This window comes from Montipora foliosa, chromosome 10, assembly GCF_036669935.1.
Source record: "Montipora foliosa isolate CH-2021 chromosome 10, ASM3666993v2, whole genome shotgun sequence".
NCBI classification, from domain to species: Eukaryota; Metazoa; Cnidaria; class Anthozoa; order Scleractinia; family Acroporidae; genus Montipora; species Montipora foliosa.
In genome coordinates, this window is record NC_090878.1 from 29683734 (window position 1) to 29708833 (window position 25100).

The 25100-nt window shown below is 39.7% G+C and overlaps 2 protein-coding genes across 2 annotated transcripts in view; both read left to right on the forward strand.

Moving 5' to 3' along the window:
* Positions 1-24363, forward strand: part of LOC137973436 (spliceosome-associated protein CWC27 homolog) — a 51751-nt gene extending 27388 nt beyond the window's left edge. Inside the window, exons 2-7 of the mRNA XM_068820238.1 lie at positions 14758-14808; positions 16517-16647; positions 17303-17397; positions 19277-19383; positions 21084-21202; positions 23253-24363. Coding sequence (XP_068676339.1) covers positions 16547-16647; positions 17303-17397; positions 19277-19383; positions 21084-21202; positions 23253-23409 — 579 coding nt within the window. The 5' untranslated portion in view covers positions 14758-14808; positions 16517-16546 and the 3' untranslated portion in view covers positions 23410-24363. The remainder of the gene's footprint in view (positions 1-14757; positions 14809-16516; positions 16648-17302; positions 17398-19276; positions 19384-21083; positions 21203-23252) is intronic.
* LOC137973433 (uncharacterized) lies at positions 3413-7419 on the forward strand. The gene has a single exon (XM_068820236.1). It carries the CDS (start codon positions 4307-4309, stop codon positions 6515-6517), a length of 2211 nt encoding a protein of 736 aa, XP_068676337.1. The 5' UTR covers positions 3413-4306; the 3' UTR covers positions 6518-7419.
* Positions 24364-25100: the final 737 nt, after the last annotated feature.

Sequence of the window (25100 nt, forward strand, 5' to 3'; positions counted from 1 at the left end):
AAAGTCGAATAATTATTAGACAGAAAAATTGTAGTTTTCCGGTAACATGTTTCCCACAGACAAACAAAAACTCAGGGTTACCATAGACCCACTCATTGTTTGCATATCATTAAATAACTAGTTGCCAAGCAACTAGCTTATCATCAGGCTCTCCGAGGGTCTGGAGAGAGAGAGAGAGAGAGAGAGAGAGAGAGAGAGAGAGAGCCTGCTCGCAGCCTATAGAACCCCCAGACCAGTGGGGCACATTGTCCATAAACATCGCATCGCAGGGCAGCTAGTTTATCAACTAAAGTGCCTATTGTTATAATATGTTTCGTTCTTCCGAAGCTTTCAACCAATGTGCATGTAACTGGCTCTGGGATGCTCTGAATGCTGTTGTTGCTCCCGTCGTCCAAATCTAGTGAAAATTTCATAGTTAACTTACTCGACTGACCCTCATGTTCAACAACAGGCAAACCTGAAAGCACTGATCGCTTAAACTGCCTTAATTAAAACAGGAACGTGTATTTAAGGTCATGTTGGGTTTTTTTCTTCACTGAGCATGGACGGCCTGTGAGGAGGCCCGGTTACCTAGCTATTGTATCATCTTACCCGTGCAGAGTATAGTATAGACTTGCCATAAGTCGACCTTACGAGAATCCCATGGGAAAATGTTTTGGTGAGCGAAGCGTGATTTTTCGGACGCCAAGCGGATGAGCGAGCAATGAAAGTCGCGAGAGGTCGACTTGTCTGGCTTGCAAGGTTTTCATTTGCGTTTCGCGCCAAAAAGGTATGACATCATTCGCACGTGGCGCAATCCCACGAAAACAATCGAACATGTTGTTTCTCCGAAATGATTAAAATGTAAAGGCATCAAAAAAAAAAAAAAAAATAGGTACGCACTGCGTACGTGGTCGGACATGGAACAATTGCACTAAAGCCTCTGTTACACGTTGAAAGTTTTAGCTGAAACTCGTGTGCAACGGCACTGCGAAACAAGTTTCAGCAGGCATTGCACCGTGTAACATTAAGGTCGAAACTCGTTCGGAAACGTTGAAACTGGTCTCGAAATTTGCCTTAGCCGGTTTCTGCTTCGCTTACGCAGCGTATTATAACAAGCCCGAGCGTGACCATTGTCACGAAGTGGTGTTACACGGTGAAAATCACCACTGCGATTGCTGCGACCATTGCAGAAATAGAAAGCGGTTCTCCTTTCGTGAAACTCGTCTCGCAACGGAAGTTCAAAAAATTTTCACGAAACCTATCATGTTACACGGTGCAATGCCTCCTGAAACTTGTTCCGCAGCGCCGTTCCTCACAAGTTTCAACGTGTGACAGCGGCTTGAGTAGATAGTTTTGAATTGAATCCAGGGCATAAAAAATGGGCAAGCTTGAGTGGCAAATGACAGGTTGATTACCGCTACACAACAATGTGCAATATTTAATTGAAATAATAATGGTGTGTAATTAATTACAGCTTTAGGGAATCAACAGTATAAGAGCAAAAAAATGTAATCAACTGATTTCTGTGTATTTGGCAAATTGGACTAGAAGAGAAGCGTCGTGCAACTGTCAAACAAGTAGAGCAACCAAACAATTTGCGTCTTCTTTTCTTTCCTTTCCCTTCGCAGTCCGTTCTTTTAATCTTTTAGTTCTTTGTTCTCCCTTTCCTCGAATATGTACTTAAAATAAAGTGAACATTTTCTTTGAAACTGTTATGCCCGTTGATTCATCAATCAAAATGTATGGGCTGTCAAAGCTCCATCGACCACATCTGAAAACGCCTCGAGGAATCTGTACGCTGAAGGAACTGTTAGCTCCAGTTGATAAATGATCTAGATCTCCACAGCAATAAAAAAAGAGATCTGAATCTCAGTTTTCCGTAAAAAAAAAAAGCATCATCTATTTTAACGAACACTTGAGGTGTAATTTTGGAAATACACAGTTCATCGTCGGCCCGTACGGCCGTGACTTCTCCATGGCAAATGTTAATAATCAAGCGACTGAATACATTCAAGTTTCATGTTTAACACTTCATTTTTAACACTAACTCCGAAAAAGTTGCGTAATTTGCAAAACAAGAACCGAGACGATGACACGTGCACGCCCGGAATTAAATATCAACAGGGTCGCACAAAAGAAAAATTTAACATACTTCGCCGTTGGATTCTCTGTCATTTCGCTCGTCATAAGCAAACCAATGCTTGAAATTCGCTTGGAAAGCAAGCAACAAACTGAACTTCGACTGAAATCACTGGTATGGCGGCAGATTGAAAGCGTCGCCGATTGTCTCGCCTATAAAAAAACAGCTCAAATCATGTCACGCTACACGTGGGAATTCAAAACTTAACTCCTCAAGCTGGACATAATCTTTGACAAAATAAAATCATTTGACTACAAAAATCCGAAAATAACTGCTTACCTTGAAATTTAAGTAATTCGATCATTTCTCCGTTGTGAGAAATGGGAATGCTCAATTTCCTTGCTAAATACGCCGTTCGCGTGTTTTTCCTGGCGTTTGTAATTTGCATGAACATTCGTTTTTTGGACCCTTTGTATGCGTCCAAAACGAAACGAGTGCATCCCTAGTCTCCTTCGCAGCCGTTATTAGGGTCGTCACGCAACGCTCCTCCCTACTCCCTGCCTTTTAAAATTAAAAAAGCTTCCCTGGCCTTACGGATATATTTTCTAGCAGAGACTCGATCCATAAGGCCAGGGAAGCTTTTTTTAATTTTTAAAAGGCAGGACAATTGATCCCAACCGTCTTAATATCCGCGAAGAAACGTATTAGATTTCAGTTTATTATTTTGAGTGATTTCCGTTATTTTTCCTTGACTCTTAGTATTTGAATTCAAAATCTTTGTAACTGCCATGTTTTATCACATTTTTTCCAGTATTACGTCAACATCCATTTACTATATATGTATGTACATAGAAGCAATTCAATGTAAACTCTCATTGTACCTGAAGAAGGCTGGTTTGGCCAGCAGAAATATAGTACACCACTAAAATCAAATCTACGTTGTATCGGCTCTTGCTTAAAATATTTAGTATATTTCTCTGTAAATCAACAGAACACGATATAATTATGTTCTTAAAGGGCAATTACTTACCGTATAAGTTCCAAATTGTCCCTCGAAAGAAAGATGACATCAGAACGCCCCATGCGGCGAGAAGTGGTTGTTCGCGGACGAAGCCGCGGACGACCAAAACCATTGTCAGGGTTTTTAAACATGGGAAGGATGGGTAAATTTTTGTCAACATGGAAATGTTTTCTTCCCATTCACAAATTAGCCATTCATAGCTACAGCATACAGCGTTAAGCTTTTATCTCACAAAGCTCTTTTCTTATAAATATACTTTTTAAAAACATTTCCCTACCCTACCCCCTACACAGTAATTTCGTCACCATATGACGTCCTCCCGTGATCGCCACATCCATCCTCGTCTTCGCTTACATAGGGAGGACATGCTAATGTCCTCCCAAAAACAAAATAAACCGTAAACTTATTTCAATCTCGAGTCACCGCTTGGAAAGGAGATCTCCAGTGATACTTTTTGGACCAACACTTTGTGCCGTAATTGTGCTGATAGAAAAGGAACACTACTAAGTTCGGAAGATTTGTGTAAGGGAAAGCTTCAAATCGTCAAGAAAGTCAATTGATTTCACTCATGAAAGATCAGGTAAACTTCAGGTGTAGAAGACGTGCTCGACCGTGATTAAAAGACATCCTAGACCGGGAATAGAAGGAGAGATACATCTTAGTGAAACTTACTTTTAACGATGCAATGACTCATCGATGAAGACACATTTTAAAATATTTTGTTTCAGTCGACGAAAAATGTGTCAATAGTTGTTGAGAATCGCCTCGGGACTTCCAGACACCAGTTTATACTTAAGATTTAAAATGTCCTCCAACTTTGCTTTGAACAATCGTCTTCTACATATGACGCTCTAAGGCCACGACAAGTGACATTAGAGATTGCTAGATAATCAGAGGAACAATTACGAACACTATAGCATTGCAATCCCCTCCAAGTGAACGATAAAAATCGTACTTGGCAGACTTTTCCCAGCTCCGGTTAGAGCAAACACAAACAAATCTTCGCAAGACAGATATGCTTGAATTGTTTTTTTCCCATGATCTTCCCATAGCTTCATCCATCACTTCACTTCACGCGTATGGCAAATTTTGATTGACAACTCTATTCCCTGGGATCCACAAGGACTACTCTGATTGGTCTAGCGCAGCGACCCGTTTGTGGGTCGCTAAAATTGGCGCCAATCAAGTATGAAAAGTCCTTCGTCCCGCACGCTAGTCTGTGTATGGTAAAAATGGACAAGGTTCGTGATGTTTTGGGCAGAGAAGGACGAAAAGCCCTGAATGCTTGTGTGAAGGTGAAAATTTATGGAAGACCAGAAAGACAGAAATATGATTGGGAGCAAGCTTTGAGTCGATTGCGTAGATGTTACGATGGAGTGAGCCAGCCCTTGTTTGAATACTTGCATTCTAAGAACTTCCTGCTTCTACCTGATGAGAATGGAGATCCAAACGAAATTTTCGACATCTTCGATATCCGCGACGCAATGGTGAGGTGTGATGAGCTGCCTTACGTGGAGAAATACCCAAGACCAGGACCACGGTGTGATGAAATGAAAGAGTTGATTGACAGAAGAAGAGCTGCAATTGAAAGAAAGTGCCGAGAAACGACTGACAATCCTGAAAAGTACTCTTGGCTTGTTGCACAGCGCCTTGTGAGAGATTGCTTTGCTGGGGGCTTTCCTAGGGATGAAGGATTAGTACCGGATAGCGAACTCCATAGCACATGCGCAATTGACGGTTCCGTTCGTTTCTGGAATGATGCATTATTTCTTCCTGAGATACGTACTGATGCAGCTGGTCCTACCAGCGCATTTGGGCTTCGTGTGTCCTATGGTGCTCCAGTAAACCGAGACAGCCTCAGGGAAAGTATAGCAAAAGCTGCTGAGCTAGAAAAAAATCAAAACGAGCGAACTAGTGGTAGTATGGAAACTGGGTTATATTCAGGGTTTGAAGCGGCAAGAAGAGTTCAAGAGTGTTACAGTAATGCCTGGGTGTTACCAGTTAATGACATCTTTCCCTTTAAACCTTGTGAAGATCCTGATCGTAGGGATTCATACAGCATTATTGATATTGACGAAGCAGTTAAATATTTAGATGGAAAGAAGGCTATTCAAAAGTACCCAGAAGATGATTATCCTGGTGCACATGATCTCAAGAGGTTAATTGACAAGTGCAGCACTGAAGTATATGAAGAACGTGCACGTGGCCATGTTAAATATCCAAGGATGGAAGCAGAGCGCAGAGTGAGGGATTGCTTTGCAGGCCCCGGTCCAGTGGAATTTGCAGTGAAAAATGAAGTTTTACTTTCCAAGAAGGGTGAAAAAGAAGAGGGCAGTTGGGTTTCAAAGGCCAACCAGACATACAACATTTTTGAAATTAAAAAGGAAGTTGATCGTCTTGATTCCAAAATGCTTGGTGATTTGCTCCTGGAGGGAACATATGAAACTGCCACTAAAGCAAGGGCTGAAATTACAGAGGAGTACAATAAAGCTTCTCAGAAAGATGAAATAGATCATGGATCTGGCATTATTGTTCAAGAACATTTTGTGGTGACAAACATGCATGTCATTGAAGATGTGATGTATGATGCCTCAAAAGAAGTTAGTATTTTTAATGCAGTTTTTGGGGAATGTTCCTGTGAAGTTGTTCACTATGATGCACATAAAGATTTAGCTTTGCTTTGTTCCAAAGATGGGCTAAAGTTAGAAGAAAAGGAGATCTCTCCTTTACAATTGTCTAGTCAATCTCTACTTCCAGGAATGCAAATTTTTGCTTTTGGTTTTCCTATGAGTCACACAGGTGAAACAGCTCTTTTTGTGACTGGCCATGTGTCTGGATCTAAGGTGAAATTTTCAGGGCAAACATTGGTAGTCCTGAACTGTTCCCTAAATGGTGGTAATTCTGGTGGCCCAATACTTTGTTGGGTCAAAGGTCAATTAAAGGTTGTAGGTGTTGCAATGCAGAAGCACTTTAAAGAGATTTTAACTTTGGAGGAAAGGTTGAAAATTGAAAAAATACGAGAGTCTTTCCAAACTAGCACCATTTGTGGTGTTTCTGATGAGGAAATATTAAGTGCAACGTTTTCTAGCTCTGACCCTTGCGAAATCCCATTGAAACAGTTTAAACTATTTTCTGGTGAAAAAAGAAGAAGGGCAATGTCTTCTAGCTCTGACCCTTGCCAAAACCCACTGGAACAGTTTGGATTTTCTGGTGAAAAAAGAAAGAGGGCAACGTCTTCTAGCTCTGACCCTCGCCAAATCCCATTGAATTTATTGACATTAAAACTGTACAATGCACTAGAGACTCATTCACAGTTCAATTTAAGCAATGCAGTGCCAGGGCGTGATGTGATTGATTTTATAAAGGATACTTTAGGCAAATATAATGGTCAACATAAAGAGGAGTTGTCCCAGATACTTCATTGGTCTGATTAGCTTGCAAATTTTACAAAGAGTAATCTTGATTGGAACATCTTGATTTTATTTATAGACATGTCCTGTGAGGCAAACCTTTGCATATGTACAAATGTAAAAGGACTGGTTTTCCATGCACTTAGTAGCATGGCTGTCAGGAAAAGTTGATCATAAGCCTTAGGCTAGAGATAAGAAAAATGGAAGAAATGTGTGCTAGTATAGGTTTTAGTTAACAAATTAATGTTCAGTAAATAGGCTGTTTTTTCAACGCATTTATTTTAACCAGAAAGGCTCATCGAGATGAAGAAGACATTGAAAATGAATGGCACATTGAAATAGAGCTGACTGGACCAAAAGAATTGATTTTTTCAACTGTCTAACCCTAAATTGAAGAAAAATATAAGGGAAATTATAAATACATGTACCTTGTTTTTGAAGAATAGGCCTTTTTCGATATATTAAAATTCAGCTTGATAGCGAGTCAGTGAGGACAAAGACAAAGGAAAGTGGATGATATGTAAATATTTTTCACATTAATTCCCACGTGTTTCTATTGTCTTTGTCCTGTCTGCCTCACTTCCAAGCTGAATATTTAATATATCGAAAATGGCCTATTCAAAATGATCTTAGTGGCATTTTAGGCATTGGTATTTAGATTGTATTGAATAGGGCAATTCCACAAGTACTTGAAATCTGTTTTAAGCACCAATGTTTGAGAGCATCTACACTGTAACGATGGGTTTTCCATTTCTGACGAGAAAAATTAAGATCATTTGTGCAAGTAGTGACAGGTTGACTATGTATATGTACTCACTTTAGCTTGTTGTGGTTCAATCTGTTTAATTGTCTCTTGGTGTTCATTGTTTGCATTAGTACTCCATGTGCATGTTTGCTTCATTAGGCAATAAAAGTTCTTCGCATTTGTTTTGTTTTGTTTTCTATCGGTCCACATGTTTTTGTTTGCACTCCATGCTTGTATTTTTTTTAAGGTCTTCCAGAAGTTGCTCCAATCCAATATCTTTTGTTTTCAAAATAAATTCATGATTTCAAACAGCCACTTTTGTGGCCCTTGACAAGAAAATTTTCTCCACTTTAAAGGCTCAAAATTAATCCCGAGGGAATCGAACTCTGTTCTTATGCCATCGTTTATCTTTATTTGGTTGAAACAATTCAAATCGTGAGTAATCACTAAGGATAAAGGATTTTATTGCCAATGTGCACATGAATTGTATCTTCGTGTATTTGCTGAATCATTAATTTTATTCATAATCACTATTTTGGTGAGCACTGAACATATGATAGAGAATACTTCTTTCTGTTTTTATCACTTGCATTTATTCCTGGAGCTAGGTTATTAAAGAGATGGTGTTGGCTTTTCTTTTTTTTTTTTGAGTTTTCTTTGTTGCCCAGTCACAATCACAGTCCTTTTGATAAAGGCTTGTGATTTTTATTTACATCCAAGAACTGTATGATACCCATGAATAAATTATTGTAGGTTTCATGTATCTATACAATCATTAATAATTTGTGGTTAGTACTGAACATGATAGGTAATTTGTGATTTTTGTTTTTCATTCCTGTATTCATGCAGCAGATAGATTATGAAAGAGACAGCACTGGCTAAGATGAATTTTTTGAATTTAATTGTGGCCCAGTCACAAGATTCTTGACAGACATTGAGGCTCGCATTTAAGTCTAAGCACCCATTTCAAAATAATATCGCTGATAAACATGCATGCAGTTATTAAGTCGTATAGCGCCCATTTTGAAATGGTTAGCTTTCAATAATTGCATGGCTCGCATATTGTACAACCTCCAGTCACAATCACAGTACTTTTGACAAAGGACTGTGCTTTTATATCCAAATATGATATCCTTGAGTTATTGTACATTTCATGTATTTGTTATTAACTATTTTTATTGCCTGTGTTCATGCTGCAGATAGATTGTTAAAGAAATAGTGTTGGCTAAAGTTGATTTTTTTAGTTTTAATTGTGGCCCAGTCACAATCATAGTCCTTGTGATTTTATTATCCAAATGTGCAGATACCCATGTGTTCCATGTATATTTCGTGTATGTGTTAAATCATTAACTATTTTTGTTGCCTGTGTTCATGCTGCAGATAGATTATTAAAGAGATATCATTGACTGAAATAATTCTTTTTAGCATCTGGTGTTAGAGTAAAATGTATTAAGGTGGCTCAACCAGTTTCAACGCTTCCAAGTAACGCTCTTTTAGAAAGGTCAGCACCACAATGTTGTATCATGTATTTGCAACATTGTGGTACCAAATGAAACACTAATTATTGCTGAACAAGATACACAATGTAATATGTCACCATGGCGATGGGCAAGCCCTGTAAAAACACCCTTTATTTTTTAATTCTGTCTAGTGGATTCAGAGCCACCTTAGTTCAGGTCACCTCGCAGCTCTTACAAGGTCTCACCTGATTGGAGACCACCCTTGAGGTTTAACAAAAGAACAAATAACAGAAACAATGGACCCTAGGCCTAAAACAAAAGGGTTAGGTTTTAGGCCTAGGGTCCATTGTTTCTGTTATTTGTTCTTTTGTTAAACCTCAAGGGTGGTCTCCAATCAGGTGAGACCTTGTAGGAGCTGCGAGGCTACGGCTTAATTCTGTGATTTGTTTAAGGTGGCTCTGAATCCACTTGACAGAATTTCTTCAAACTTTGCGGAAAGTTTCATTGTGGCCTCCTAAGAACTTTTCAGCAATAAAAAGGGGGGGGGGGGGGAAGGGGGGTCACCGAGTGCGTTTTTGAGACATGAGCAACTAAATCCAAAATATAGGGTGTTATTCCTGGGCTTTCCTATTGCCAAGGTAATGTATTACATCACAGTAATGATCAGATCTTGTTTGGAAATAATTGGTGTTTCATATGGTACCTTAACATTGCTGTTATGTGATACAGTGTTGTAGCGATATTTGATCTATAGAGAGTGTCTTCTAAGTGTTGAAACCCTCCTAAATCCTCTAAAGTGTCACTCTCAGGTGTCAATGGGTTAATTAATGGGGACATTAACTGACTTAATTAACCCATTCACCCCTCAAACACCCTAAGACACCCCCCCCCCCCCCCCATTGACGAGTAAAATCGTCTGGTGTTAGACATCACTCTCAGGGGTCAATGTTTTAAGGACCCTAGATAACCAGGAAATGTTTTAGTTAAATGTTAAGTTAAACCAACTAACAATTTGCTTTTTTTTACCTTTCACCAATGCTTTTACCTTTTACTTCCTAGTGAATTTTATGGTTCTGTAACCTGGAGCATTAGAAAATTCCCTCAACCAAAACCCTTGCTAGATTGAAGGGTCATTTATATCAATTTGGTTTTTCCTGATAAAATATGAATGAAAATATTATACGCTAGACATAAAGTGCATGACCAGCTAGACGTTGATGTCCCACTCTGCAAGAGGTGGGAATGAATGATCAATACATGCAGCTCTGAAAAAACATACAGAAAAAGAAGGTCGCAAACAACAAATTAATACATCATTTTTTACTTTACTGTAAACTTTACCACCTTGAATTCCCCTGGTACACGTAACCTTCATTACCCAGATAGATTAAAACCCCAGCTAACTTACAAAGTGGTATTAATCAAAGTAATTCCAGTCTTGTTAAGGTGGCATAACCATGGCTTGGTAAGTGAGCTCCCAGTCTCCTTGCTGCTTATTGCCATGGCTCTTTGCTTCAGATCACTATGTTTACCCTCTCACCATGGCTCAAGCTTATTGTGTATTCTGAAGGGAAGTTTAGTTTCAGTAATGTCACTATTACTCCCCTTTATTCCTTCATAACAATACAAATTTTCATCATCATCGTTCGAGTTAACTGCACGTTTTGACTGAGGGGTCAATAGTCTCGTAGTTGGCTCCATCTCAACCTTTCACTGAGAAATGTGAGGCTCTGGGCTGCTGCAATCGAACTTTGGTATGTCCCTGTTGTTAGGCCTGGGTAAGGCACCAAGTTTTCAGGTGGACCTTGTGACAAAGCTCTGGCAGCATCTTGAGAGCCTCGATACCTAAATTTCAATAATAATATAATTTTATGTAATGTATTAACCTGTATTATTGATTTAGTTCTGGAATACTTATCAGCAGCTTATGCATCTAATAGTAGTTTCATAGCCTGCTGTCTACCAGGAAATCCTAGAACTGGAAATGTTACCCTCAGGGTAGACCCCTGCCAAAATGCAACCTGCCAGCAATTAGGCGACATTTGCCTATGATGATGAGGGGATTTAGGAAGGAGATTGTTATTGGTAATTATCGGTAATGATTGTTGCATTTAGGCTCTTGATAGCCAATAAGTCTGCTATTATCGGGTTTAAAGATATCGTAATGTTTACTCAAGGTGGCAGTGTGAGAACACCTAATGTCTTGGTTGTGGGTTTAAAATCCCTGCAAGGGTTAGTTCTCAGCTACATAGGTGTAGGATTTAGACTGAAAAAAGTTGTTCAGGTGAGTTTATTCCACAAAAACAATATGAAAGTTCACTTAAATTTGCAACAACCAAAGTATGTTTTTTCCTTCAAGATGGCTACTGCACTAAGTCATGTGACAGGAAACTAAGCAATGGGGTCACCACCTCCAGTCATTTTAGAGGGCCCAGTCTTCTGTGGGCATGGCTTCTCTTCTCTCTCTAAGATTATAGCATTGTTTTGTGTGAACTTGTGACCAATGATTTTAGTTTTATAAGATTATCATTAAATTTGGTAAATTTATAAATTTTAAAGTGAAATAAGAAGTAAATTATCAAGAAAATATGATCTTGCACTAATGCAAGAAAAACTGGAACGGCATGGTCTTTGGTCACACTTAGAAGTTGAACACTTTCTGTTTTCTTGTTAGTGCCAACGTTTGTTTAGAATTACTTTTACTTTTTTTTTGTGGGTGGCGCGGTGACCTCATGGTTAGTGTGCTCGACTCCAGAACAAGCGGTCCGAGTTCGGACCCTGGGCGGGGACGTTGTGTGCTGCGGAAACTGGGATAAGCTCCGGCCAGATGGGCCACTTGACTTGTATGCAGACTTTTTTTTACCTTTTACTTTTGTCACCCACTCTTTCCCTCTACTCCTTGACAAAGTTTCCTTTTTTTGGATTTTATTGAATTTTCTCATCTTGTCGAGGAGCGGGGGTGGTGCAGTGGTGAGATTACTTGCCTACCACCAATTATGTGGTCTGGGCTCGATTCTCGGTCCTGGCATCATGTGGGTTGACTTTGTGGTTGGCTCTCTCCTTGCTCTAACAGTTTTTTTTTCCAAGTACTCCAGTTTTCCCCTCACCAGAAAAACCAATGCTGCCAAATTCCAATTTGATCTGGAATGCATGGACACATGTTGAACGAGCTCCTGAGCACTGTGCCGTTGGTAAACAAATTACATTAATTTACATTAGATTTTGGTTATATTAATAACAATATTGTTGTCTCTAAGCAACCCGATTCATGCATACTACATGCACACCATAGTAATGTCATTCACTTGAATGGGCCATGTCATGTTACTTTAGGGTGTTTCAAGGAAATCTTTAGTTAATCACGAGTTTAATACTTGAAAATGGTATGGTAAAATGTACTGTTAACATTATCATTACATCACAAAAATGATGATTCTGAGTAAAAATGACCTTTATCCAGGCGATTTGCTATAAACTTGAAAAACGTTGAGCCAACTTTTTTCAAGATAACCCGAATGCAATCCGTTTCAATCTTGTCCATTTGTATCCATCCATGCTTCTGTTTCTTTTTGCTGTATTTCCTCCATGTTGTTAATGTTTCACTCTACTTTTAGGCATTTTGGGTGTCATGAAATTACTCCTTGACAATTTTTTTTTTTTTGGATTTCTTTGAATTTCCCCGCCTTATTATTAGAATTTGGTTATGATAATTACAATATTGTTGTTACTAACAAGGAAACGTGATTCAGGTATACCACATGCACATGATTTTCACAGCGGTTCAAAAAATCCTCCATTTCATTATCTGGCAATTAGGTTTAACCAATATAGTATTAATGTGCACTCAAAGCAACTAACACAACTATAGAGGAATACTATTAGTTAATTAAGGTCTATCATGGCTGCACTTATGTCCAGCTTTGACCCTAATTAGATGCACGCTCAATTTTGACATCCAACACAAAGTGTCCCTTTAAGTCTAAGCATTTGCTACCTATTTTCAAGAATAAGGTAAGGGTAAAGGTTAGCGTTATTTTTAGCTTTGGGTAAATGCAGCAGTTAACCTTCACTTAAAGAGCAGCATTTGGGGGACACTTTGTGACATAAATTGTCTGTATTCTGAGACACAAGTGATGTTGAAGTTGGCTAGAAGAGCAATGGGACACTTTGTGATGCTTATTGAAATCCACTTGCATCTAATTAAGGTCAAACCTGGACATATCTCTATGGCTGGTGACAGTGCCTAGTTAATAAGCCTCAAACCTTAGGGATGATTCTCATGCTTATGGATCAAAAACTTTGAACTTAGCCCTGTGTATGAAGTTGTTATGCCTGGTGGAAAGTTTAAACCATTTCAGCCCCTGTGACACACATTAACCCCAATCTCCACTCCTGGGAAAGGGGTTTGAAGAAAGCGAAATAAACTCAAACTAATATTATGCAAGGAAAAGTCTCTGTGGATGATCATATTTTTGGTGAAATCTTAGATATGGAAAGCATTGGAGATGAAGTCTCTGAGGAAATCTTAAGACAACTTTCCAGATTATTGCACACCTTAAGATATTATGTTGTACATATATAGTTATTCGAGAAGGCTAACTATGTCCTGTACAAAATTCTGAAATTCTCAGGAAAAAATTTCACACCTGTGGCTTGCAGTTTACAGGGAAATTGCTAGGTATTGGAAAAATGCAAACTTAAAGAAGCATTTAGTAAACTTGTTTCGCTTATAACTACAGTGAGTTTCACAAGTCCCTTAATTGTATGAAAACCTTGCCATTGATTGCCCGAGTTAGTTTGGATAGCAGCAAGGTGACATTCTGTGATCTGTTATTATCAATGTGATTAGCCAAAGATGAGGTATTTGTAGTCACATCAATATATCATTCCCCATTGCATGTATGTACAAGGTGGGGCTTACAAGCAAACTTTATAATGGGAAGAAGAGTTTGTTGGCAACCTGGCTTTTCCAGTGTCTTAGGTTAATTTCTGCACCCAACTTCGTCCCCAGGGTCTCTCTTCTTGAAGAAGAGAGACCCTGGGGACCAGGTTATTCTGCACCCAGCCAGTTCTCTCTCTAATCTGTCAAACATTTATTAACTTGAATCTTTTGCGAACACTTTTTTAAACAATTGCAAGTAAAGGTGGTGGTGGTTTGTGTTGTTGTTGGATGGGCATAAAACTAGAAGTAGAAAGATTAATGCTGGAGATGCTTGCTTCTCTCCACAGCTCAATTAGTTATGGCTTTCATATATATTAACTTTCGTCATATCTTTATCCTGTACGGGCTCAATATGAATTCACAAAATGACCAGCTCCCAGATGGCTTGATACCTCAACTCGTAGAACACTGCACCGGTATTACAGATGTCAGGGTTCGAATCCCATTCATCTTTAAACTTGATTAATGCTTGCAGCACCCAGTGACACCCAGCCTTAAAGGTGAAACAGTTCTTTTCTGCATCAAGTATTATCCTTGATTTGCGTGCATAATTTTATGCATACACAATAACTGTGTAGAGTAGTGTAGATAATTATTATCTACTCATTCAGAGTTGGATATCAGCTCCTGTTGGAAACCTTTTTTTGGCTGTAGAGTGTCCTCCTTCTGGCTGATGTTTGGCAAAATTAACCTATCATGTCTTTGTTCAGTCTTTATTCAACTCTATTAATAGTGTGAAGCTTGCTGGGTAATGTTTGACCTGCATGCCATGTGTTTTGTTACTGAGAATAGGAATACTCTAGGCAAAATAATTCTGAAACATTTATGCGTACATACTTGACGTTTTGTATGCTTCTGCATACATCTTCAGAAGTGACGGTTAATACAAAAATTTATGGATTCTTCCGGAAAATGGATACTTTTCATCTAGCACTAACCTTGAAACTTTCGAGAATATCTCGTAAATCATAGATGCTTCGCAAGAAGCAGTGAAGTTTATCAAAACAAGGTCAACTGCAGCCTTACTTTTATTTAAAAGACCAAGCAATTTAGCTTACAACTTTTAAATGGGATTTTACTGAAAATCCTAATGCCGGACAACATTTTCTCTTTTTAGAAACAGAAGAAAACCAAGCAAGTCTCCTCAGATGAAGAAAGTGATGATGAGGTATTTTGAGGAAGGGGAAAAGATGTCATTAACTCAGTATCCCAGGGACATACTCATAGCACCAAATCCCCTTAAGTTCATTACCTCAGGTAATATCTACCACCCACCCCTTTGTTGCTCATCAGTTGTATGAACTGGGAGAACTGCATGAACTCAACAGTTGTATGAAGAAGGGACTACTGGGACGGCGTAGTGGTGACTTGGCATCATATGTAGGTTGAGTTTGTTGCTTCTCTACTCTGCTCTGCGAGGGTTTTGTCTCACGGTAGTCCACTATTCCCCTCTCCTAATTAATGCACCTTTATTTGCTCACAGAGGATTGAATCTGAAGGGGTGCACCCCCTGCACCCTTCCCCTAGATCCACCCCTGGGTACCAAGTGTCTCCTTTCCAATTGAACCCTGCCCTTCCGCTATTAGTAAAGTCAAGTTATCCTGAAAATGAGATGCCATTTTGAGACTTTTAACGTGAATGCTTCCCTTCTGGTATATCTTGTTCAAATTCTGTAGTTAAGAGACAGATGTCTCTGAGTGTTTTTAGTATCTCTCACGAGTGCGCGTGGCAGTCATTTAATGTTCTCTTTATTATACAGATACTGACGAAATGTCCAGACCAGATTAAATACAACTTGTTCTGTTCGACATTTTCAAAGTGGTGATCACCAAGTGGTCACCTGCAACCTGCACGGAAAGTAAACATGTTTGACGATTCTTACATGCTAGTTCTTCCTAGTTTACGTGGCTTGCACGGCACAGAAAAAAAAACAAAGTTAAGAAAAACAAATCATGATAATGTCAAATGAGTGATAAAAATGTTCATTTAGAAGAGAACATTAATTATATTACAGTATCTCACAATCTCATAATAGTATCATGCAGTGGATTATGGGCTGCTGTCGCTTTATATCCTCATGGTATGAATGATAAGTTTCTTTTAGTAAAAAGGAATATCTTAGTATTTCATCAGTATCCAAATAATAAATCCCTTGTCCAGTGGTTTTCTTTTCAAACTTAGTACTTAGGGATAAGGCATCTACCCTAATGTATTTAAGCTATAATTGTAAAGCATATTGGTTGAGGGATACCCTAACTTATTTCCCAATGCACAGTCTCTAGAAGTATATCGATAAAGAGCAGAGGTGCCAACCTATGGAGATCTAAAATCTGGAGATTTTTTCCATACGGTCTCCCCACCCCTCCCCCCTCGATCAACCTACCCACTCCCCCTCCCCTCCTCTCCGCCCCTTCTCTAAACGCACTTACCCATCCCCCAGCAGCTCCTTCAGAATACAAGAATGTTCTGCCGCCATTGTGAATTTGCGGGAAAGCAGGGTACTTATGTCAAGAATTTTTATTGGTTAATCGGAGATCCAATCAAACAATCGGTTATATGGCTGTGATACCTAAAGGAAGCCATTTTGTTTAGTTCTATTAACGTGTGTTTGAAACTCAGAGATGAAGAAATATATTAAGAAACAATGAAACGAGTTTGAAAAAATCGATTTTTTTTAACTTGGGGATGCAATTTGAGTCTAGAATGGAGAAGCGTCTGTGAAAGGTTCAGAGTCGTTTTTATCCGGGAGATTTAATGACCCGTACGGGAGACCGGGAGATTCGTTCCGTATCCGGGAGAGTTGGCACGTATGAAAGAGTCAATAATTCGTCATAGAAACTAAGTCACTCAGATAATATAATTTTGCTTTCTTGTAGATAACAGGTGATGAAGACTTGGACTCGAAGATGCTTGATCAAGTGCGAAGTAAATTGAAGAAAAGAAAAGTGGGAGATAAAGAGAAAGATAACTTTGATGAAAAAATGACCACAGATGCATCTGAAAATCCGTTAGTATATCCACAGAAACTCATCTTAACGCTGTAGGTCTTATTTTTCGCCCTTTGTGAAGGAATCCAGGTGGCCCCCCCAGATTCCAGATGCCAGATGCTAGCCTGTGGATTCTGAATCCCGATAAATGGATCCCGGATCCCGAGTCGTGGATTGCGGATGCCAAACGCACGGGTTCCGCCGAAATGGATCTGGATTCTATGTAACAGATTCCGGATTCCAAAGCCTTACGTTTGAGGGCTTCCAGATTTCGGATTCCTTCACATCGGGCCATATTTTGATATAGCACCTATCATAGACATGCGTCCCCTAAAGTTAAATTTTCGACCAACGGCTTCGCCGATCATATTTTCGGCGAGGCAATTGTCTACGAGATCAAGTATCAAGCCTAGGCCAATCGATGGAGAGTGCACTCCATTACCACTCACTTCCGAGTTGCTCGGACAAACCATTGTTTTATCTACATAAAACATAATAAATAGAGTTTAAGCATGTGAAAGTGATTTTTATAAAATTTATATTTTTATCAATCCATTTCCTTCCTCTTGAACCTAAGCTGAACGTAACATAAAAGTTCTTCCAAGGTCCATCAGATAATCAGATGTCATCCTACATTGATTTATTGATTTTTTTTTCTTTGTGTTTCTTCTCCAGCAAACAGGAATCAGCCAGTGCTGAATACAAACGACTAAAGCGGGAAATGATGGAGACAAAAAGAAAGAAGGATAATGAGGGCAAAAAACACTCAGGTAAAAAGTACTGTATCCAGTTTTGCAATCCGTTGTTATTCAGTTTACGCAGCTTTTCAATTTTCAATCGAAAATTTAAAAAAAAACAAAAAAACAAAGTAATTGCTGTGACCCATCACTGGCGACGAAAGGAGTTAGGTATGTTGCCTGTTCTTGTATTACTACGCTTGGTGATTGAGTTAAGAGTCTCTCCCCACTTTCAGCCATGAGAGGTAAAGGTCGCCCGTTTCGTTATCCCGCGCATGTATTTTCTTTGCGTTTTCGTTATGATTGGCTGGTTCCTTTGAAGTGGTTACTAAGGTTTCCGTTTTACTTCACCGAGTTGAAGCAATTAAGGAGGCTCGAAAGGGTTTTCAGCTGAGCCAATCTCGTCTCCAGAGTCCGCTTTTCTTTTGGTCAGCACCAAGAATGCTGGCTACTTCCAATTTATGGGCAGTCGTAGTTAAACATTGTTCTGAAGAGAATCAAAGACAAAATGGCATCTTTTGCCCTGAATTGAATTTTCTGCTGATGGAAGCTTTAGATTGCAGTTACCAATAATTTTCAAGCTTCATTGTTCAATGTTCTTTATCAGACTTTTTCGAGTATCTGACCAAGTCCAAAAGATCCGCAATATGTAAAAATAGACAAAATCATAGTTTTTAAGATTATTTCAGCCCATTTTGGTCGATCGACGGACGGATTAATCTTAAAGGGTTAACTCTACCAGCTGCTTTCTTTTACTTTCTAAATGTAATGTAAGGTTCAAATTTGGATCCAGATCAGCACCAAAGTACTCACAGGCAAACATATTGTTGATATAAGCCCTACCCTTGCTCGAAGCAGTGGAAACCTATAGGTTTTGATACCTCTTAAGCAACGGTTAGCGCTGACCAAACTTCAAACGGCCGCTGATCTCCGCCTCAAAAACGATGTAAATTCTACTTCGTATCTTACGCTGTTTTTTTTTTCAAAAGCCACCATTTTTACTTGTCTTTAGACGCACGTTTTCAAAAGCTTTCCAAACTTTTACGTTATCGTTTTCTGCGTGCGTGTATTTGTATTTCTGCGTACGTGTATTTGTGTGCATTTGTATTTATGCGAGCATGTATTTGTGTTGCGTTGTGATTTGATTGTCAGCGTGTGTTCTGATTGGCCAGAACAATTACCTTGGTTTTAGGTTTATTGCACTCTATTGCAAACTTCTCCAACTTCCTCTGAAAATTTGAATAACTGGTTAGGGGATGTTATATTGATAGTAACGTCAACTTTCGTCAATGTGTTCAATCAAAAGAACATAAGAACGGATCAGAATGCGAGTTTAGTTCAGTGGATTACTTGAATAGAGCTGTTTACAATTGAGTGTTGTAAAACAAATACTAAAGCGATTACTTCGACCAATCACGTCAGGTGCAAAGAGCGCAATGAGCCAATCCAAATTCGTAGCAATTCCATGTAACTTGCTCAAAGCGCGGGAAAAATCGCGCGTGCAAGTCGCGATTGGTTTTGGATTTCCTTTTCATTGGTTGATAAACTGGTGCGAGATTTTTGAACCATTCACTAAGCGTAGCAATAGGCCATTTTCGAAATATCAATATTCAGTTTATGGCGAGGCAGAGAGTACAAAAACAATAGAAACACGTTGGAATGAACGTAACAACTATTTGCATATCATCCACTTTCCTTTGTCTTCTAAACCTCTCTTTCAAGCTGAATTTTAATCTATCGAAAGTGGCCTATCGCCATCGCGTATTGAGCCATTTCCGAGTTCATGTCTGCCTCCTCTTCAAAGTGAGTCTAAGTGCTAAGTGTTTCTTATAAAAATTAGTGTTTGTATTGTGTTCTCTGCACTACAGCAATAGCAAAATTGATATACGTTATTTGTCGGTTGCTTTAACAGCGTCTAAAGAATCGGATGTGCTGGCCGCCTTTCACGCGGAGCAAGTGACTTACCTTGAAAAAAAGAAAGCGGCGCAGAAGAGGAAAGGCGAGGGACGAGATGAGCAGGTAAAGTGTTCAGCTCGCAAGCACTAATAAGGAGCTTTAATAACGACAACGGCAACAAGAAAGTCGTCGTTAAATGTGAATTCGCGTTGTTGTAATCGCTTCGTAACTACTCCAAGCATTTAACGTGACAAAGGTGTGGCAAACCCTCAATAAAGAAACTAGAATGAACGACCCTCGATTTAGGGAAGAAAATAAAAATTTATCCTCAAGCGCTCACGTTCTCCCTAAAACCTCAAATTTGGTCATTTCGCGTTGTTTGGAACTTAAAGATCTACGAGGACGACGGTCGACGAAAACGTCACTTCAAAATATAACTTGGCTCTATCTTAAGTCTTTCGCGATTATTCAGTTTTGTTCACGTCCTACAAAATGGTTTCACGTCGTCGTTATCCAGAGGACCGCTAAAATATTTGCTAAAATCCGTGCTGCACGTGCAGCACGATTATTTATGCTCTTTTAACCAGTGATACTGTTGTTTTATGGCGATGTTGTAGTCGTAGCCGTGGTCGTTTCTTAAACTCCCTGTTGTTTTGCTGACGACGGCAAAGAAATAGACAAAAATGAAAAGATGCGCGTGTCGAGCGTGCAAAGCTATTGCTTTGCAAATATGCAAATTTGTGACGTTCTCATTGCCGTTGTCGTTGCTTAAGCTCCTCACTGCCCAGAAATGCTCCTCAGCGTGCTTTCAGAAGGCTTTTTTTCTTCCACCGTTGTACTATCTTAGGAACTTTTTTGAATGAGATAACTATGATAATATTACCGAGGGCAATCCTACAAAGCCAGCGCGAATATTAGAAAGCTTAAGCACGCGCATTTTTGAGACACATGCAGACGGCAACCGGAAGAGAACATGTCGCGTGCCAGGACAGTGGTGTCTCCCAGATTTTTATACTAATCATCTCTAATGGAGAAAAGATACTTAGCCATACAAATGTGGTTTGTGAAGACAAGTTAAAAGGGAAAAGAGCTCACTTCCGGTTGGCGTCCGCGTCTCCAAAACGCGCGTGCTTAAGCTCTCTATTATTTAACCGTCTGAGAAGTAGCAACATCCCAGCACCATGCAAACTAAATTGTCTCCCAAAATTCGTGTTATAGTGAAGAAAAAACGAAAAAAAGAAGGCGTCTAGACGTATAGTGCCCCTGTTGATAAGGCACTTACAAATTAATTGGGAAAGCATATGGGATTTGGAGCATCGCACAGAAGAATGCGGTCCGCCAGTATCCCATTTGGCTCCTGGGTCCGTTTAATTAGCCAATCATTCTTTACAAACTTTACAATCATTTGTGTCGTCGTCGTAGATCTTAAGCTCCCTTTTATTCCATGAGGACGCGTTGGATATGAGATGTTGGGACTTTAAGGTTTATGACGTTGACGTCGACGAAAAGCTCATCCCAAAATATAACTTTGCTCATTCGCAGATCTTTCGCGATTATTTCAACTCTTTTTCGTCGTACAAAGTGGACAAAGTATACTAAAAATAAGCTTGAAAAGCAGCTTAAAATGCTGTCGGATATTTTGACAAAGTGTGGTTTTCTGCAGACTGGAAATCGTATTATACGTTAACTTAAATACGTAGAGCACGATTTTGAGAACGAGTACAAGTGTACTTGTCCTCGTACTCGCGCACTTTTTTTGCCGATGTTTGTGCACTCTTAGACTCGCCTGTTCTACGAAAACCACCTATTTCTTGTCTGCGCAGAACTTAGCGCTCCTGGCGTCTTTTCAAGCCAAACTCGAACAATCACCAGAGGAAGACGAAGAAGACGATGACAAAGAGAAATTGCAGAAGGAAGATGAAGAGGGAGACGACACGGGATGGTAAGGAGATATTATACACTTAATATATGGTCCCGAGGGAAACAGTTAGTTTTGTTTTCCCGAGAGTCTCGAGGGAAAACAAAACTAACTAGTTTCCCGAGGGACCAGACATTAAGGTTGTGTTCTATTGGGATCAACCGTTTTTAGTTGGTTGGGTGTTTTCGTGTTCTATTGGGAAAAAACCGTTTTCGGTTGGTTTGGTTGATCAACTTTTTTAACCGGCATCAAACTAAGGTTGAAACGGTTGAAAAAGCATTGGCAGCAACCGCTGTCGTTTACGCGAGCCATTTAAAGTCGGCCGCGGGCTCCTGCCATGTTGGTTTCGGGCCTCAACTTGTCAACGCTGAGAAGTCTGGTGATAACTATTCCCAGGAGTTACCGCGTTTCAACCGAAAACGGTTGAAAAAGTGTTCTATTGGGAAACCTCAACCGCTTCAACCGAAACCGATTGCTGTTGAAACGGTTGATCCCAATAGAACACGACCTAAATTTGGACCTCTCCTTTAACAATCGCAGCAAAACATCCGCAGCGGGAAACAACTGCAGGATTGTATCCCGGTCGGGATACATTTGAATTTGATCAGTGGCACGTGACCAAGAATCAACTTATCACAGTGATCGTTTTGTTGACTGAAAGTCTAGGTATATAACAATATAACTTACGTCCACCAAAAGCTCTTGTTAGATCTTGCAATCATTTGTGTTGACTCCTTTAAGAGTAGACAAGTAACTTTACTTTTCTGTATTCTTAAAACTAATCTCTCCACCTTTTGCGAACATATCATATTATTTTCTCTTGGAGACAGATGTTAACAAATAGAGGAAATTATAACTACCATTTTAGATTTTAGAGATCCTATATAGTTTATCAATTTTTCTAGTGCTAATTTTTATATATAATTTAAATTTTAAGTTTATATTCTTATACTAATTTTTCACTGTAGTCAACGGGCTACGCTCACGCGCCTCGTCATACTATTTTAATTGTATATAACATACAAAAGTTGTAACTGCTGCATAATAACTTGATTAGAAAACTAGCAGATGTAGGACTTACACAGGGACTAAGTATTTTAAGAGTGTCAGAAATGGGTCATTTCACAAAACTGTGAGATTGTAAAGAGATTGTACTATTGTTAGACCGAATGCATCTTTAAGTTACGTAGATAATTGCATAGACTATGTCCGCAATTTTCTTAATTGTAAAAGGATTTCCTGAACTTGAGGAGACTACAAATCAACTGAAATCAGCACAAATCTAATCAAACGACTGTCGAAAGTAATAACGCGATTGCAATTTCTACGCTAAGAGATTATTTTAAAAATCTCGCGCCAGTTTTTCAGCCAACGAGAAGGAAAACCAAAACCAATCGGGACTTCTACACGCGATGTTTCGCGTGCTTTGAGCAAGTCACATGGAATCGCTACCAATTTGGATTGGTTCATTGCGCTCTTTGCACCTGCTGTGATTGGTCGAATTAATTGCTTTGGTATTTGTTTGACGACACTCAATTGAAAACCGCTCTAATTACTAATTATCTGTTTTCACATGACGTCACGGCCGCCATCTTGCTGTCCCCCAACAAAGAAACGGCGGCCATGTTGGTGTCTCGACCCAGTCCTCTGGGAATTAAACTATATTACTATGAGAGAGTGTAGTGTAACGTAAAGTGCTAGATTTAGTAGCGTTAGCCCTACTGATGGAACTGGGCCCACTCAAGGACAGAGAAAAACTCTGACCAGAGTGGGAATTGCCTGCTCCCGTCTGACCTTGTAGCTCAGTCGGTAGAGCGGCGGAGATCTAACCCGAAGGTCGTGGGTTCAATTCCCACCGTGGTCAGAGTTTTTCTCTGTCCTTGTGTGGGCCCAGTTCGATCAGTAGGGCTAACGCTCACATGGTTCATATGGGATAGAAATCTAGCACTTTACGTTACACTACACTCTCTCCAGTTAACTCTGTTTAAAATATAAGTTCTACACGGCCAACGTTTGTATAAACGAACGCTTCTATATTACTATGAAATTTACATGGGCCATTCTTTTATTCTAGGATGTTTCACACGCTTTCGTGCGAAAACGAATTAAAACGAGCCAGGGACGCTTTCATTGAAGACGAGGACACGTTTGAAATATACGACCCACGAAATCCCATCGATAAAAGGCGGAGAGAATCGAGCAAAAAGTCATTGCAAAGCAAACGAAGATGACGTTAATCAGCGTCCACAAACGCTTGTAAGTAAAAATGCGGAGAGAAGGAACGTGGTCTTCGGTGAATCCTCCTAAACGTCCTTACATTAAGGGCGTCCACCAATCAGTTAGATGCACGAGCGCTCATGACACTACCACGCGAGATGTCGTCAAAAAGCATTCTACCTTCTGTTTCGTGACGAAGAAGATTCACGGAGAGAGGATTTGAACTGAACAAAGCGTTTCGATTCCTCGAGAATGCTGAAGATGCTTGTGATGTACTAAACAATTATATGTAATGCTTGCCAACTTGTAGCCGAACTAAACCGATCAACGGATAAGCGATTTCCTTTCGGGTCGTGGTTTGGCCTCTGGAAGGCTGAAAATGTATAACTTATCTTTGAGTTGAACAAATTTCGTCATCATCTAACATCTTTAGTCCGAATTACATGGGATTTTACTTTCTCTCTGTGAGGGTCGAATGTGATGCGCAAAATGAAAAGGAATCTTCTTTAATGTATTCATAGCAATTTGACCGCCTTATGTTTTTTTGTCGTATCTTTGATCCAATATTACGCTTTTTGCTGTCATAAATGATCTTAACTGTGGTGGTGATTATGATGATATCTCACTCGACAGATTTTACGAGGCTTCAGTGTACCAGTTGCCCAAATTTAATTATATCAGGTTTTTGTTTGCTTTTGTTTAAGAGTGCACAAAGCAATTGTTTTTTTCTCGATAAATAAACTGCTCACGGCACTTGGCGCGAAAACGAATGTAACCCCAAGGACACAAGATCATCGTCATATGTTTTGTTGGGGACAATCATAATCTGGGATGCCTCTTTCTGTAAACTCACACTCACTTAGTTGTTAACGTATTCTGGAATACTGATCCACGCAGGATCGGCACACTCCCAGATTGATCTTTCGTGGTTACAATACAATACAATTTTATTTCCTCTTGATGTGGTTGCTTAATTTAGTTACAGACCTTTTATATTTGCTAGTGATGTTTCTATTATGTTAAGTAAAAAATGTTTGAGCGTGGTGGCCAAAGGAACCATTCTGTGTCCTAGTTGACCCCCATCTACGGTATTCTTTGGTTACTTCACTTTGTTGTTTTGCATGTTTGAGAGCGCGCAAGCAATTGTATCTTGCTCGTTAAATTTGCAGCGCGCTGCGTTTGCCGTTACTTGAGCTCTCTAAGGGTCTTGTTGGCCGGAGGGGGGTTATTTCCGGGCAAGTTAATACGATAATAAGATAATACGCCATGTTTGAGTCTTGAAGGGAGCAGGATTGGCCTTGTAGTGAGATAACTTACCCCCACCAATGTAGCCTGCGTAGCAAGGATTTCCGTGTTTTATCGCGCGAAAAATGGGGTCTCTCCTCCCCTCCCCCCTCCAATTTTATTTTTGCGCTCGCCCTATTCTCGCGCGGCCAGAAAAATGAATTCACTTCTCGCCCCCTGGAAACGCTTGCTACGCAGGCTATCACCAATGTGGACTGGATTATTAATAGACGGGTTGGGGCGTTTGTGCCGATTTTCGATTCTGCTCCGAGTGTTTTGTTCTGCGTTGTCCTGTTTTGCTCAAACTTTCGGCTTAAGATCAGCATATAGATCATTCCATCTGTTGAGGCCGCATGGGAGAAGGTTAAGTGCGATTCCCGTGTTAAATAACGCCCTTTTTTTCTTTCTGCCTTCCCTTATG